Genomic DNA, 16,434 nt, shown 5'->3' with positions numbered 1-16,434 from the left:
AGATGAAAAAACATTACAGCAGGACGGGAAAAATATTGAATAACGACGCATCATAAATGGGCATAGTGTAGGCCGGTCAACAACACAAAAATACTCAGCATAAAACCCTCAACAATGTTGATTGCACATGTAACAGTCCCTGCAACACCACCTCAACCAAACAGTGCCAAAACCATGCTGTACAAATCATAATTTCAACATACTTTTGAAAAGAACTGAGGTGGTATGTAAAAAGGGCCATCAGCGTCTGTTTTGTCTCAGAAAGCTGTCTAGATTTCATATTGATAAATCTACGGTTTGCTTTATTGTCAGTCAAGTATGCGAATTATGCTCTCATTTTTAGAGATTGTCAACTAACAAGGATACAGATGTTTTATCTGAGTCTAATTTAAGCTTATTTGTGTGTATTGCTTCGAAAATGTATTCAGTTTTTCGAAGCGTTCGAAACACTGGCGACACCTGCTGTTCAAAATAGTGTAAAAGCAGCAAGATCTGTCCAAACATTTTACACTTTTTAGTTTTTACAAAATAATAGCAAGATTGTTCTAAAAATATGTTTTCAACACAAACTGACTCTCTTTTATCTGGCATTTATCGAATCAATCTTGTTGTTCTCCCTTGTAGCGTGTTTCGAAAATTTGTCTTTGAAGAACAAAAATCTTTGAATCAAATTATTAGGTGGGCAAGTAAAAAAATCATAGGTGAACCACAGCTTACCCTGCCGAAAAAACCAGCATCAAACCAGCATGGGAATTATGCTGGTCTATGCTGGTTTAGCTGGTGGTCACAGCATACCAGCACCAAAACACAACATATGCTGGTATGACCAGCATGGGATGCTGGTGCTAATGCCGGTTTAGCTGGTGCTAAAGCTGGTGCTGGTTTGATGCTGGTTTAGCTGGTGTTCACTAGCAAACCAGCACCAAAACACAACATATGCTGGTCTTGCTGGTATGCTTTTTTTTTCAGCAGGGTAACTTCGCAGACCTTTATTCCAATTTTTTAAAGCGCAAGGCGAGTTTTATAATTAAAGATTGGTCCCACCCTTTACATGATGAGTTCCAGCTTCTCCCCTCTGGATGTCGGTTTGTGGCCCCTAGGTGGAGAACTAAACGATATAGGAACACTTTTGTACCTGCTGCTATAAAATTATTGAACGAAAAAAGCAGGAGATGATATGTATGGTTATTTTATATATTTTAGTTGGGTGTTGAGGGTGTGTGCAGAAGCAAATTGTCATGACCTTTTACATATCGTAATATTTTAATGTTATTGTATGTTATTATGTCTTATGAATTGTTTTTAAGGATGGATTGCTGAATGTCCGGTCTGCACAACAAATTTACCTTCGGGTAGATATAACCTAAGAAAATAAGTCTAGTTTTTAGACCGAAAATACCAAATGTAAGTGATTTTGTGCATAAAACAAGCAAAAAAATCAGCCAATCGGGTAAACAAAAAAATCTAGAATTTTTTTAAACACTAAATTCAAGAAAAATTACGATTTTTTTGCTCGTTTTATGCACAAAATCACTTAAATTTGATATTTTTGGTCTAAAATCTAGATTTTTGCTCATCAAGAAAAAGCATATTAATTTAAGAATTTGTAGATATTTTTACTGAAAACATAATACATAAATACTAAGAATTTTTTTCTTGAAAATCTGACTTTTTTATAGTATTTTTGTCTTGTTTTCAGTAGAAATATCTAAAAATTCTTAAATAAAGATGATTTTCTTGATGAGCCAAATGACTTAAGAATAAAAGTCTAGTTTTTAGACAAAAAATATACAATTTAAGTAAGTTTGTGCTTAAAACAGGCAAAAATATCTGCCAATGGTGTGAGAAAATTTTGCTTAAATCAAGTGTTTAAGAAAAAAAGAAATCTTATTTTTAGATTTTTTTCTCACCCCATATGCAGATATTTTTGCTTGTTTTAATCACAAATTCACTTAAAGTTTATATTTTTTGTCTAAAAACTACACTTTTTTTCTCAAGTAATTTTGCTCATCAAGAAAATCATCTTTATTTAAGAATTTTTTGATATTTCTACTGAAAACAAGACAAAAATACTAAGTAAGAAAGACATTTTTGCAGTGTAAGTCGCACAGGTATTGTTTGATTTTTCAGAACATTTTAACCAAATGCTTCCAAAAAATGGTGGGGACAAAATCAGGCATTTCAAAAAGTGGTGGGGACATGTCCCCAGCGTCCCCAGTGTAAATGACACCTATTCCTAGTGGTGAATCGTCGGATTTGTTTCGAAACAGTTATAACATAATGAAGTCTCGTTTGCTAAAATCACGTGACTTTGGCCAGTTTGAAACAAGCTCCGAACCAATGAATCGAAACAAAAGATTCGTGTTTCAAACCCTCGTGAAGCGTGCTTCGAAATCGCCCATCACTACGTGAAACATGAACACATGTTATTGCACAGTGTAAACATAATCAAAGGTTAAAAAACACAGAAAGAACGTGACCTTTAACATGCTGCAAAGTCATTTAACACTTTATTTAGTCTTTTTTAAAAATGCTATTTGGTCACTTATATTAAATGCATTATACAAACAAACCTAATATTTAGTGTATTAAGTTTGTCCAGATATGGCGTCTGGCATGGTGATGTCTGGCAGCAAATGATAGCTCGTAATGATGTCCATCTTCTCAGATACTGACTTCAGATCTTCTAGTATGAGTCTGATGCTGTGGGAGGCGTTAATGATGCCAGTCTGTGAACTGTTCAGATGAGTCGTGGCCTGTCGTATGTCTCTGGCAGCGCTCTGATACACCTGCCTCAGACTTTGACTGACGTCCGTACATAGTCGAGCATTGCTCTCCTGTAGCTTCTGCTGCAGCAGCGTGTTAAACCGATCTGACTCTGGTTTATACAAGGATAATCGATCGTCCTGTCCCGAGGCAGGTGCAGGTGTGTTTCTGATCACTATGAGGGGTGGAAGATCTTTGCGAAGCATCTGCTGTTGGGTTTCAGAGGCCAGATGATGAGCTTTCTCCTCTCCATCCTCGCTGTCGGTTTCTGATGCTTCTCCAGCCACCTTTATCCCGGAGGATAGTGATGATGGAGGAGCGGATGTGATGTTAAGTTCATCCTCCGAATCCGTTTCAGACGCTTCGCCCTGTACTACGATCTGGAATTTGTTGCTTGCCATAATTGGACACCTGTAAGAAGATGAGATGATTATTTTAAAACCATTTCAAAGAGTGATGTGGTAATACCCTGATGATAAAACAATAGCAACGATTGGAGAAATTCTAATGGATTTAATGGTAATGTTACTGATAATGTGTTATGTTTTGGTGGGATGTAATCTGACAGATATTGTATGGGAACAAATAAAACACCATTAAATCGGAAATCCTACTGGAATAAGACGACCCATGGCCATAACACACACTACATTTAGTAATTTTGTAATGGTAAACAACTGATTAATCATAATGGTATTTGCATTAGAAACCATCAGAATTTCTATTGCTGTATTTTCATCAGTATACCATGGTAAAACGAAAGATACCATATATTTATGTACCATCGTATAAACATGGTATCCCGTAATACTTTACTACTTTAATAGTAAAAAAATCGCCTTAGACACACATAACGTTACATTTAATAATATGTCACATTTTCTTACCTGCTGGTGTTTGTATCCACAACCCAAATGTCATAAGATTTGTCACGAGAAGCTCGTTTGAAACAGGAACTATCAGAAAATGGCATTCAAAATAAAAGTCCCTAAGCGCATGAAGTACTTAAGAATTCAAAATAAAAGCCCGACTTCCGCAGACGTGAGTGAAATGCAATTGAAATGCAGGTGAAAGTTGATTAACACTGATAATTGTAAAAAAATCCGATACAAATAACTAAACAATGAATGATTTAATACATTAATGTAGAGATATTTCAAAATTACTGTTTATATCATAAAAAGCTAAAAAAACATTTATGGGTTTGGCATAGAGATGTTTGATTGTGTAGTTAATAATGCTCAGGATAAACAGGTAATCAGAAACAGAACTTTGAACTAGTTGCTCATTGACAGTACAAACAGATACACAAATAACCATTCTCAGTCACAGAGTTGGTTAACTCAAAGGAAGGTGCACACACCAGAACAGGTAAAAATTGTTCAATTAAAATTATTTTTATTGTTATTTTTACTGTAGCAAACATGTCATACCCCATGTTTTTTCATTAAATGTTAAGTGTATGGTTGAATTATTGTTTTCTATAAGATAAGGACACACGCGTCAGCTCATCCTGTTGAAGATGAAGACTTTGAAGCAGTTAATGAAGGATTGGAGGTATCCTACCTCTCTGCTCTGCATCTATGGGTTTTTCAGCACAGTGAAGCCATTAGAACCGTTCCTCATCCCGTATTTAACTGGACCAGACAAGAATTTAACTATGGAGCAGGTAGAGTAACATTGTGCAATTACATTAATCTTTACACACATTGCAAATACTGTTTTAAAAGGCGCTACATAAATAAAGCTTTACTTACCTTATATACAGTTTTATTATTAACATAATGCTTATACATTTAAAATCCATGTTAAGTCAAATATTAAAGGGATAGTTCGGCCAAAAATTATATTAAACCCATGATTTACTCACCCCCAAGCTGTCCGAGTTGCATATGTCCATTGTTTTTCAGACAAACACATTTTCGGATATTTTAGAAAATGTTTTAGATCTTTCAGTTGATTAAATGTAATGTTACGGGGTCCACGACCTTCAAGTCCAAAAAAAGTGCGTCCATCCTCCCTTTTTTTGGACTTGATGGCAGTGGACCCCGTAACATTACATTTAATCAACTGAAAGATCTAAAACATTTTCTAAAATATCCGAAAATGTGTTTGTCTGAAAAATGATGGACATATGCAACTCGGACAGCTTGGGGTGAGTAAATCATGGGTTTAATATCATTTTTGGCCGAACTATCCCTTTAAATATGTTCTGAGTTTGTGACACCACAGACAGATGTGTTATTAGAATCAATATCACTATAAAGTGCCTTTAAGACTGTAAAAGACTGTTAAGACTGTCCCCCCTCCCAAATCTGAGATTTTCTATTAGAAAGGCATATTGGTAAAGCTTCAGCACTTTTTATAAATTAACTGCAAGCAGATACCATAAAACAAACCTATAAAATGTAGCAAATACAAAGTAAATTTTCATGACAGGGTAGACATTTTTAGCTAAATTTAGCATTAAATGAACAGATGACGTAGCTGTAGTTAGCCAAGTGGTTCACTGTTGAAGCTGATATTTTGATTTTTTGCAAAGTTTTATGTTAATTAATATTTACAATGACAGGGTGGACGTTTTGAGCTTGACAACACACAACAACAAACACAATATGATGAAAATAAGAAAAAATAAGTGTAGATACTTACTGTGTGTGCATTATATGTTTTAACCTCCACTGAATAAAGACCAAATGGGGGACGGCATGTCACTGACTACATCAGTTGGTTTCTTAGAGGGGTGTTTACCCCAAAATAACAGGGTGGAGAGCAATTTCAGGGACACATGCAAAATGCTTAATATTATTATGAAAATGTAATATAAATTATAAAAATGACTTGTTTTGTTAAAAAAGAGAAATAAGAAAAATGTAAAAGTTTTTGAATTTTATGTCATTTATTCACTTATTGTACTCACTAAAGTTAGCTGAGCAGTGTCTGGGACATGCTATACATCCAATCAAAGAAAATGGTATAAAATGAGAAAATCATATTTTAAGAAACGTATCATTGAACTTGTATGTGTGTAAATGTTTGGTCATTTAATAAAACCTCAGAATTTCATTATTTTGGATTATATTCATGATTCTGAGTGATTCTGATGAGGATAGCAAAGGGCACTTTATAGTGACATTGACTCATTAACTACCCAACCAAATTTGAATAATGGAAAAAAGTCGGCGCAGTCGGCGGTGAAACCATGCCCATTCACCGAAAAGCTGCCATCTCTCTTAATTTTTGTTCAAATACAGCTATAAACCTGAATAAATGCTCGCAATAGATTCGTCACTTTTTGACCCAACGTTGAGTTGAAAGTAACCTCGCAATTTTTTTTGTTTTTGATAAAAGTCTGTTAAATGCAAATGTGCTGATTTGTGGTTTGGATTTGTGCAGTAAAATGTGTTTGCTGGCATATTTATGGAGAAATTAGTTATCTCCACTTTTTCTTTCCAAAGGTGGCCAATCAGATTTTCCCAGTGTGGACGTATTCTTACCTGGGAGTGCTGGTTCCTGTTTTTCTCCTCACTGATTGGCTACGTTACAAACCTGTGGTGGTCTTTCAGTGCTCGGCCCTCTTTGTCACCACAGCGATGTTACTGTGGGTAAATGGTGTACTGGAAATGCAGGCTATGCAGTTTATGTATAGTGTGGTGACGGCGTGCGACGTGGCTTACTTCTCATACATCTACAGCATGGTGGAGTTGAAGCACTATCTGAAAGCCACCTCCTACAGCCGGACAGCCCAACTTCTGGGCTACACTGTGGGCTCGGTGCTGGGTCAGGTGCTGGTATCTTTAGAACTACTCTCCTACAAAAACATCCTTGTGTTCACACTGGTGCTAACCTCCATCGGATGGCTCACCTCAGTCCTTCTCCCAATGCCCAAGACAAGTATGTTCTTCCATCAAAAGAGGAGATCTAGTGGAGAGGATGAAGATGTACATGAGGGCAGTGTTGGGGCAGAGGATGCAGATGCGGTCATAGAAGAAGGGTCTTTGACAAAGGACGTTTCTCAAAGCAGTGGCCAGTCCAGCTCTGAAAATCATCTAGATGATGTAGAGATGAATGAATCTGAGAAACGGCAGAAAGAAGTGGAAGGTTCCAGTGATAGCAACAGTACAAAAAGTGCAAAGACAGGTAGGACTTCTGAGGGAGATATCTCTCATTCTTAAACTCCATTCACACAGAACAGAAAATGTCTGTATAATTGGCAGACAAGCTTTTGTGTGAACACAAACACGTCCCGTAAATGTTCTGGGATCGCTCCCGTGAAGAGGACCTAGTAACATTGCTTTAACATTCATGGAAAGCATTCTGTGTGAACAAGAGGCAGAAACAATGCCGTTAGGGTTGTGCCGTAGTAAGGACGTGCGTGTCATTGCAACAAAAAGTTATGGTTCTGCTTATTGACACAGGGATTAAAACAGAGATAAACATTCATGACGAGAAAGCAAAAATCTTGGAAATCGTTACTATTCACGCTGAAGCTGAGATCATTTACTATCATGACAGATCAGCGCCTCACACACTCCTTATGATCTTGTCAAAAAAACAAAAATGCATGCACATGGTTTCTCGAGAGAAATCACGGATAATTAGCAAACTTTAAAGAATGTGGAAAAAACTTAATATACATCATGTGTCTTCAAGGGATGTTACGGCACATATTCCGGAAAATTATTCAATGAATTAAAAATCAAACGTTTTCTGGACGCATTTTCTGTAATTCCTGTGTTAAAAGGGCTTTAGAGAGAGATAAAATATGATCGGTTGATGGAAATTTTTATGCAGGAGCATGACCTATGTTGCCAAATTATAGTCACATAATAATCTCATACCATAATAACAACATTAAGAATATTTATGAGATTAAGAGCATTAAAGTTTGATTTCATTCATTGATCTAACTTTTATTTCAATCTTTGACATGGCCTTAATTAGTCAATATTAAATATATAAATGTCATATTTTCACAGAATGTTCTTTAGGATGATTTTATGTAGAAAACAGTGAGGATTTAGCTTTCTGTAAGGTTTTGGTCTGATAACTCAGGGGGCTGTGGTGATGTTCTGCTCCGGTTATGGAGGGATTTTCGGCAGTGCTACTCCTCTCGTACATTGCTTTACTGGTCGGCGTGGTGGGCGCTGTCCACCTGCGGCTACAACCAGACTGTGAACTACGTCCAAGCCCTATGGGAGCATGTGGAGCCATCTAATAACTTCACAGTCTACAATGGAGGAGTGGAAGCAATCTCAAACCTATTTGGTAAGTCAATACATTTATGACTACACTGCCCGAAAATAAAGGGCAAAATATGTACCATGCTGTCACTGGGGCTGTACCCTTTCAAAAAGTACAGCTTTGGATCTAAAGAGTAACTGGTCCTAAATGTATATGTATCTTTATAGGACCATAGGACCTTTTTAAAGTGACTGCACCAGTGAGCTGGGGTACATATTTTGACAAATGTTTCTAACAGTGTATATTTTTGTTGATATTTAAAGATCCTATAATTTTTGTTTTGATGCTGATGCTCACCATAGGGGCCGCGGCTGCATACGGTATAGGTTTCTCATCAGCGGACTGGTCTCGCTGGGGAGAGATCTCTTTAGGTGCTCTCTCAGCCCTGGAGAGCGGTGCTCTCTTCGCTATGGTCTTCAGTGCCAACATCTGGGTGTGTTATTGTGGTTATGTCATCTTTAAGAGCCTCTACATGCTACTCATCACAATAGCCATGTAAGTCTTTAACCTATTCTGAATGCCTTAATCTCTATTAGTTTATTTTGTTATAGCCTGCCACAAATGTACCCGCTACATGATAATACCTCACAAAAGTGTCTATTATCTAATCTAATCACTTGTTTTTTTAACTTAATTGGTTGAATGATAAAGTTTAAACCTGTGTCATGCTGACAGTTGAATTCCTGGTTCACTAAGTTAAAAGTTGCAAGTTGACTAAGCAAAAAAATCATATCAAGACCTCATAGACACTCGTAGGGGACATTTAACAAGACTTTTTTTTAAGATGTCAAATAAATATTTGTTGTCCCCAGAGTACGTATGTGAAGATTTAGCTCAAAATACCATATAGATATTACCATATAAGCATATTAAAATGTGCCATTTTGGGTGTCCTTATAAGTGCAAATGAGTTGATCTCTGCACTAAATGGCAATGGCATGGTTGGATAGTTCAGATTAAAGAGTGGTATTATCCCTTTCTGACATCACAAGGGGAGCCAAATTTCAATGACCTATTTTTTCATATGCTTGCAAAGAATAGTTTAACAAAACTATGTTACTGGGTTGATCTTTTTCACATTTTCTAGATTGATAGAAGCACTGGGGACCCAATTATAGCACTTAAACATGGAAAAAGTCAGATTTTCATGATATATCCCCTTTAAATATCTTCTTAAGGGAACCTTTTAGCCAAAAATGGTTCTTCTATGGCATCGTGTAGCACCTGTATTTTTAAGAGTGAATGTAGATGACACAAGGTATTATATAAAGGACATATACAAGCATTAAATTAAAATCATGTTGCTCACAGTCACTTGGTAGTGTTGTGTTAGCAATGCAAAGGTCATGAGTTTGCTTTTAAGAAACACACATGCTGATAAATGTATAAATTGTACACACTAAAAAATGTCTGCCTGCCAAATGCATAAAACCTTAAGAATCCACTCCAGCAGGGAATGTGTAATCTTAAAGGGTGGGTTTAATGGTATTTCAAGCATTCTGACTTATTAACACAGTTATAGAGTTGTTTCCTCATGCTAAACGTAGGCAAAGTGTCAAAAATGCAGTTGGGCGTGTTTCAGAGTATTTCTGTGCCGAATGCACTTCGCCAGCGTTCGTACAAGTTTCGGCTAATTTTTTTCGATTACGGTTCTAACTGACGTTTCAGGGGTTTTCAATACGTATCACTTCTTTATATGGGCTTCCGCCGGAAAACTTCCCCCGGAAAACCCCGCCCAGCCGTCAGTCAGCGGGAGACGCTAGAGCTTGCTAACAGCTTATCACGCCACTCAGCTTTGTTTAATTTCAAAAGTCAACAATGGCACAACAAGAAGTGTGTTTTTGGATGTAAGGTGAAGACATCCAGCCTTATGGAAACAATGGATATAGTTTATTATCCGGATTAGCAGCGGAGTTTTGCGTGTGTGTTTGATGCGGTGGATTTTCATGACGAGTTACACGTGGTAAGTAAGACTTCTGTCTTATGTTGGAAATAGGCGTGTGTATATTATATAAATGACACGAACATGTAGTGAATCATAAGTTAAAACAGTGTTGTATAGTGTTGCATGACTCGTACTCGCTCCTCCCGTGTTATAACTCCTCCTTCTTCATTTTTTCGTACGTTATCGGAAAGATTCGGTAAAGCTAATCTTTCTTTTATAAATCTGATTAAACTAAAGACTCTTCAGAGATATAAAGGATGTCATACTACTCCATAGGTACTCCAGATTAATATCAGAAATGCAGAAACAGCGTGTGTTACGTGAGCTTTAATTGTTTTTTTTTTTTTAAAGGTTTCAGGTAGCAGCTGGATTAAACATGGAGCGTTATGCTCTGGTGTTTGGAGCCAATACATTCTGCGCTCTGGTGTTTCAGACCATTCTCACTTCAGTGGTGGTGGATAGCAGAGGACTGGGGCTGGATATAGTCACACAGGTGAGGTTACCCGAGCCTTCCTATGACTCTCGTCCTAGTAAATGAAATGTCCCAGGTTCTGTCAACAGCATCAGGGACATACCATGCTTCCATGTACCTCAAAAAATTAAAAACTGTATAGAATATACATTTTACTGTAATGGACTTGCATTGTAAGTCTGGGGCAGAGCATCTGTGATTTGAAGTGTGCTTTTTTTTAGTTAAAATCTTACATTTTGTGCATCAGTTATTTTAGCTGTAAGGTAATTTCTGGGTCTACTCCTCTACACTGTAAAATTCCTTACATTTTTTTTAAAGTCTAATAAACTTGAATTTACAATTAATTTAAACTTTCTTGACTAGTTAGGAGTTGCTATAAATTATAAAAATAAAGTTGAAATAACTTAAGCTAATTCAACTTAATTTTTTAAAATTTATAGCATGTCCTTATAGTCAAGAAATAAATTGTAAATTCAGTTTGATTTAAACTTTGAAGTTTAAGTGCAACAAATATTTTTGCTGTGTCAAATGTATATTTATTGAGTATAAGTTTGCACACACAGCTCAAACAATTCTCTTATCAAAATATGTGACCCTGGACCACAAAACAAATCTTAAAGGTGCCATATCACAAGACTTTTTTAAGATGTCAAAAAAATCTTTGGTGTCCCCAGAGTACATATGTGAAGTTTTAGCTCAAAATACCATATAGATAATGTATTCTAGCATGTTAAAATTGCCACTTTGTAGGTGTGAGCAAAAATTTGCCGTTTTGGGTGTGTCCTTTAAAATGCAAATTATAAGGGGAGCCAAAATTCAATGACCTATTTTTTCACAAGCTTGCAGAGAAGAGTTTACTAAAACTAAGTTACTGGGTTGATCTTTTTTACATTTTCTAGGTTGATAGAAGCACTGGGGACCCAATTATGAACTTATTGAAAAAGTCAGATTTTCATGATATGGGACCTTTAAGTTGCATGGGTATATTTAGTTATGGCAATACCAAACCATACATTGTGTGGATGAAAATTATTGATTTTTTTTATGCCAAAAATCACTAAGGTATTATGTAAAGATCATGTTCCATGAAGATATATACTACCGTAAATATATCATAAACTCAGATCCAGTAACTAAGAACTTAATTTAGACAAGTTTCTCATGATTTAGATTTTTTTGCACCCTCAAGATTTCAGATTTTCAAATTGATTTATCTCTGCCAAATACTGTTCGTATATTATATATACTTATTCATTTAGCTTTCTGATTATGTTTAAACCTCAAAATAAGAAATTTACCATATGATGACATTTTTATAGTGGCTTTATACTTTGAAAATTGTTTTTTCTTACGTTTCATCTTAGTTCAATATTTTATGCTCTACAAATATCTTCATACGTGTATTACTGTAAATGAGATTTCATTTTTACAAAAGCTACCATTCAATGGTAAGCAACATTATAGAACTGAGCGTCTATTAAATCTAAAAAAAATGCAAATGTTTAATTATATGAAAGATGTATGTTCTTTTCTTACAGTTTATCATCTACGGTGCGTATTTTGGCATAATAGCAGTCCTTTTCTTCGTGAGAGGTTTGTATACAACGTGTCAAAGGTCCAAAATGGAACCACAGCAACAGATGCCAGAAGAAACCCATGAGGCAGAAAATGATGCACGAATCATCAATGGATCAAAACTATAGACAAGCATCAAAATGTATTCCAATCGTAACAAAACAAGTGACGTCAGTCTGAATATTCTACAAACAGAAACACAGTGACTTTTTCTTAGGTAAAATTCATTTTAATATATATTTGTATATATATTTATTTATTTATATATATATATATACACACATTAACTTAGACTTCTGTAACATAAGTGGTCTGACTCTCATAAAAACACCTGTCCAGCTGAGAGTTCGGGAGGGGCTGACATTCAAAAGAGTCTTGTAGTTTGTAAGTCCTCGAACTGAAGTTTATCCTTTGCCAAGAGGAACTCCAAAGCACGAAAGGTATCACTTTGATGATTCCACATTCTTATTTAACGTCAAATGTTATTCACAGCATGGGTGACGTCAGCGCCATATATGCAGCGTGTGTGTGTGTTTTAAAGATACAAATACTGATATGCACAAAGACTTAAAATTGAGCAATTTCTATGAAAGAATTATATACAAGATTGCAGCATCAATATGAACGGGACAATGCAATAACTTAGTTAACGGCCACTTCAGGCAGGCCGGTTCACAGGAACAACACAGAGGAGCACAGCAAAAAAGCCCCTTCTCTCCACAGACACCCGCAACACGTTTTGTTTTCTGTTGGCGTTAGTATACATATTCAATTGCTGTTTTTCAGTCTTTTGTTTTTAAAAATCAATAAAAAAAATATTTAAAAACAAAATTTCTTAAAGCTACTTGGGAAACAAAACAGTGCAAGGGGTGTGAAGCAGTAACGGGTCGCCCCCTGGATGAGTGGAGGAGAACGGTGCATTATAAAAAGGGGTTTGTGGAGGAACCTCCTGCGGGATATTGAGCTGCTGGTGCTCCTGCCTAAAAAAGAAAGAGTATATCCATGGATACAAAATATTACAGATTTAATATAAAAAAGTAGCAGTTCCTGTAGCTTAAAGATACTGGGTTCGATTTTACGGGGGAAAATATTTATTTATTTATATTTAAATAAAAATCTATAAATATTTTTTTTATATAATATAATTTGTATTTATTTATATTTTTATTTAAAAAAAAATTTTTTTTATATATATATAAAAATTTTTTTTATGTATTTACGGAGATACATCCAAGACATTTAGTTTGTGCAATTTTGAAAAAAATTGATAACACAACATACCAGGAAGGGGTTATTGGTTACTCCAGGCGCCATCATGTTCTGTCCGAACGGAGTGACCTTACCCGGACCAAATGCATTTAAACCTCCTAGAAAAAGAGGGAAGCACATAAATGCAAAATGTGATACAAAAAAAATTTCAACAATTTTGTACCAAAAAGTGTTTCAACATTACTAAAACAGTATTTAAATGACTCTCATTGTACCGTTGGGTTGCTGTGGATATGCGTGTGGTTGGGTAAAGGGCTGTCCAGGGAAAGGTTGCTGGAAGTTTCCACTGTAGCTTGTGGGAAGGTTGTAAGCAGCGTTGTTTACAAATCCAGTCGGCATACTCATGGACGGAGGACCAAAGGATGCTAGAACACAGTGACAGCTAAATGTTAAAATCTTTAATAGTATTAAAAAAATTATTATATCTAATTGCAGTTTCAATTATCCTGAAAATAATTTGAATACTGGCCAAGCTAAACTAACCAAAGTTTCACAAAGGAAGGCCATCTGTTCTCATTTTAAACACACGGAAAAAGCAACCACACAAAGTCTTATGAGCGGTAACTTCAACCGTTTACAAAATGTTCACACACAAGCATTAACCTCACAAAGTCTTTGATTGAAAAATATTTGTTTAGAGGTTCAAAAGTGATTCAATATTTGTCTGCACTGTATTTGGAGAAATTTCCTGTGATTGCTTCGGCAGGGTTCCCACACCCACGCCACCGCGGTGACTCTTTGGGGACGCCTCCAGGGGTAAGTGCGTCTGAATATGTATATCAAATTCAACCAATGGTGAGGCTTAACGACAAAGACAGGGTGACGCGGGAGCCAGGAAATATATCACTATCTGAAATATTGCCAAAGACGGCGTTACAGGGAAGCAGGAAGTATGGCAAGGGAGACACAGCGTCTCGTTCCCTTCTCAGGGAACAACAGTTACATACGTAACCCGAGACGTTTTCATGTATCAAACACAACAATGCAAGAAAGCACATTGGAATACAGAAGATATAAGCATTTAAAGCGAACAGTTTAGTTCTTAAAAAGTGCTTAAAAAGTCTCCAATTTTTATGATATCATCCTACAATACACAAGGAATAATATGGATTTTTCCCAACAGAAAACTTTTTGCATAAAATAGATTTAAGCACTTTCAATGGTCTGTTTCTATGTATCTATATTTTCAAAAACTTCCCAAGGCCTTGAATTTTTTCCCCCAGATTGACAAACTTTCAAGGATTTCAAGGACCCGTGGGAACCCTGGTTCTGCGAGGCCACTGATACAAAAATGCAAATGCGTACAGCATTCACATCGCCCTGGGTATGGGGTTCATCCATCTCCGATGAAAAAGTACACAAGTAAACTTGTCTTAAATAAGGTCACAAGGTGAAAGGTTATCAGGAGCACTGTGGGAAATTGCACAGAAGAGAAAAGGGATGGAAAGTGTCAGATGAACAAACCAAAGCGGGCCACAGGAACAAACCTGGCCCTGCAGGGATCCTAATATACTGTATTTAGGTAACATGACAAAAACACAACTATCAGTAAAAACCCTTCACATTCCTCAGTTTGGCCATTTTATTAATCACACCAGACCAAAACCTCTTTTTGAAATTCATATTCAACTGCAGACGCATCTCTTTCCTGTTTCTTTCTCACCCGTTTGAAGAAATACGCACACAAATGCTCAACATTTTTGCCCTGTGGGGATGTAAAGACCCACAAATCTCTGAAGCTCTTTCTCTGTGCTTTTGTAGTTTTTGGTGTATGCGTGTGAGATGTCAAGCTGTTAGCTCCAAGCATGGATACTGGGGGTATCTGACCCACTTAAAACTTCACAAAGCCCTCTGGTGTGTTAAATAAACAATGAGAGACCAAACAAGAGCCGCTTCTCATTTCAGATTTTTTCGACACCTAACAATGGCCGATTTGGGTAAACAATTGCATTGGACATTCAGGGGTTGTTTCAAAAATGTATGTTTTGGCTGTTCGCGTACACAACAACGGTGTTTTGGTGTCCCGAAAATGCAAATTTTGAAAAAAGGTTTTAAGGGTGGTGTGTGTAAATTTTAGTGGCATCTGGTGGTTAGATTGCTAATTGCAACCAACAGCTCACCCCTCAATTTCAAAACTCATATGGTAGCCACCACAGGACAAACAAGTCCTCATCTAAGACAACGTAAGGACGAAACGCCCTCTATAAGAACAATTGACTTGGGCTACTGTAGAAACGTGATGACGAACGTGACGACGACGAATTCCATATAAGGAGACCCGTGGTGTATGTAGATAAAAACGGCTCATTCTAAGCTAATAGAAACAATACCAGGGTTTATACAGAAATCCTTAAGTTAAATTTACTACTTTTTACTACCTTTTTTACTACCTTCAGAATATTTTTTAAAACCATCACGACACTGAATTGCAAGAGTTAATCAGCGACCTTTCTATTATTTACACAGATTTTTACATATATAACATACAAAAAAGAATTAAAGTGAAAAAAATTCTTCTGACTGAAATATTTTTCAGGCCAAGTCATATTCATTTACCTAACACTTTATGTAGGCGAGACCAATAGCATTTTAAGGGGAGATTTTTTTTGCCATAAATTCCATATTGAAGTCTCATGTGGCATATAGGTAGCTGTAGTTTGCAGGGCATTTCAGATTAAGGCGAAACAGCTAAATAACTCACTAATTTAGGGGTGGCACGGTTCACAAAACCCTCGGTTCGGTTCGTATCACGGTTCTATGGTCACGGTTCTCGGTTCAGTACGGTTCTTGTTGTTATTTTTTCTTTAAATTTTTAACACTCCAGAAATGTATTATCTTATTAATGTATTAATTATCCATAATTTAGGATACAGTATTAAAAAAAAAGTTATATCATGTAATCATGCACAAACTGAATTTGACTTTAAGCACATTATTGGGACCATCCCTGAGGAAAGCCAGGTGAGATTTTGAAACAGCAAGAGGGAAGACATTGATGATTTCAACATGCTTTTCATTTATTTGGCAAAAAAGAGAATGTGTATTGCCATCTACATGAACTTTGTGTGCATTTTTAGCACACAAAGATAACTTGCATTTATTAAAATGCCAACTTCAGTGTAGCTCTTAGATTTATCACTGAGGCTGCTTTAATACTGAGAGT

General features: G+C 36.3%; 3 protein-coding genes across 5 annotated transcripts in view; 1 reads left to right on the top strand and 2 right to left on the bottom strand.

The window, feature by feature from the left end:
- Positions 1-2,493: 2,493 nt before the first annotated feature.
- Positions 2,494-3,762, bottom strand: bloc1s3 (biogenesis of lysosomal organelles complex-1, subunit 3). The gene is made up of 2 exons (XM_065280072.1): positions 3,654-3,762; positions 2,494-3,177 (listed from the first exon to the last, which is right to left on the bottom strand). The coding sequence occupies exons 1-2, from the start codon at positions 3,737-3,739 to the stop codon at positions 2,589-2,591; spliced, it is 675 nt and encodes a 224-aa protein (XP_065136144.1). The 5' UTR covers positions 3,740-3,762; the 3' UTR covers positions 2,494-2,588.
- A 264-nt stretch (positions 3,763-4,026) lies between these two features.
- slc19a3a (solute carrier family 19 member 3a) lies at positions 4,027-12,239 on the top strand. The gene is made up of 7 exons (XM_065280712.2): positions 4,027-4,137; positions 4,255-4,435; positions 6,225-6,906; positions 7,822-8,034; positions 8,313-8,505; positions 10,307-10,448; positions 11,966-12,239. The coding sequence occupies exons 2-7, from the start codon at positions 4,289-4,291 to the stop codon at positions 12,128-12,130; spliced, it is 1,542 nt and encodes a 513-aa protein (XP_065136784.1). The 5' UTR covers positions 4,027-4,137; positions 4,255-4,288; the 3' UTR covers positions 12,131-12,239.
- The window catches only part of agfg1a (ArfGAP with FG repeats 1a), a 32,416-nt gene continuing 28,207 nt past the window's right edge, over positions 12,226-16,434 (bottom strand). For all 3 annotated transcript variants that reach the window (XM_065280709.1, XM_065280711.1, XM_065280710.2), the window contains 3 exons: positions 13,487-13,636; positions 13,284-13,369; positions 12,226-12,982 (listed from right to left, as the gene is read on the bottom strand). In XM_065280709.1, the coding sequence (XP_065136781.1) occupies positions 12,923-12,982; positions 13,284-13,369; positions 13,487-13,636 (296 nt within the window). In that variant the 3' untranslated portion in view covers positions 12,226-12,922. The remainder of the gene's footprint in view (positions 12,983-13,283; positions 13,370-13,486; positions 13,637-16,434) is intronic.

Source organism: Paramisgurnus dabryanus, chromosome 8 (genome assembly GCF_030506205.2).
Source record: "Paramisgurnus dabryanus chromosome 8, PD_genome_1.1, whole genome shotgun sequence".
Taxonomy (NCBI): Eukaryota; Metazoa; Chordata; class Actinopteri; order Cypriniformes; family Cobitidae; genus Paramisgurnus; species Paramisgurnus dabryanus.
This window is presented reverse-complemented; position numbering and strand designations above follow the sequence as displayed.

Bases quoted from the DNA above. Each gene is read 5' to 3' on its own strand.
- bloc1s3 (XM_065280072.1), bottom strand. From the start codon at position 3,739: ATGCCATTTTCTGATAGTTCCTGTTTCAAACGAGCTTCTCGTGACAAA. The intron at 3,178-3,653 runs GTAAGAAAATGT...ATCTTCTTACAG, and splicing joins GTGGATACAAACACCAGCAG to GTGTCCAATTATGGCAAGCA.
- slc19a3a (XM_065280712.2), top strand. From the start codon at position 4,289: ATGAAGACTTTGAAGCAGTTAATGAAGGATTGGAGGTATCCTACCTCT. The intron at 4,436-6,224 runs GTAGAGTAACAT...TTCTTTCCAAAG, and splicing joins AGAATTTAACTATGGAGCAG to GTGGCCAATCAGATTTTCCC. The intron at 8,035-8,312 runs GTAAGTCAATAC...TGCTCACCATAG, and splicing joins AGCAATCTCAAACCTATTTG to GGGCCGCGGCTGCATACGGT.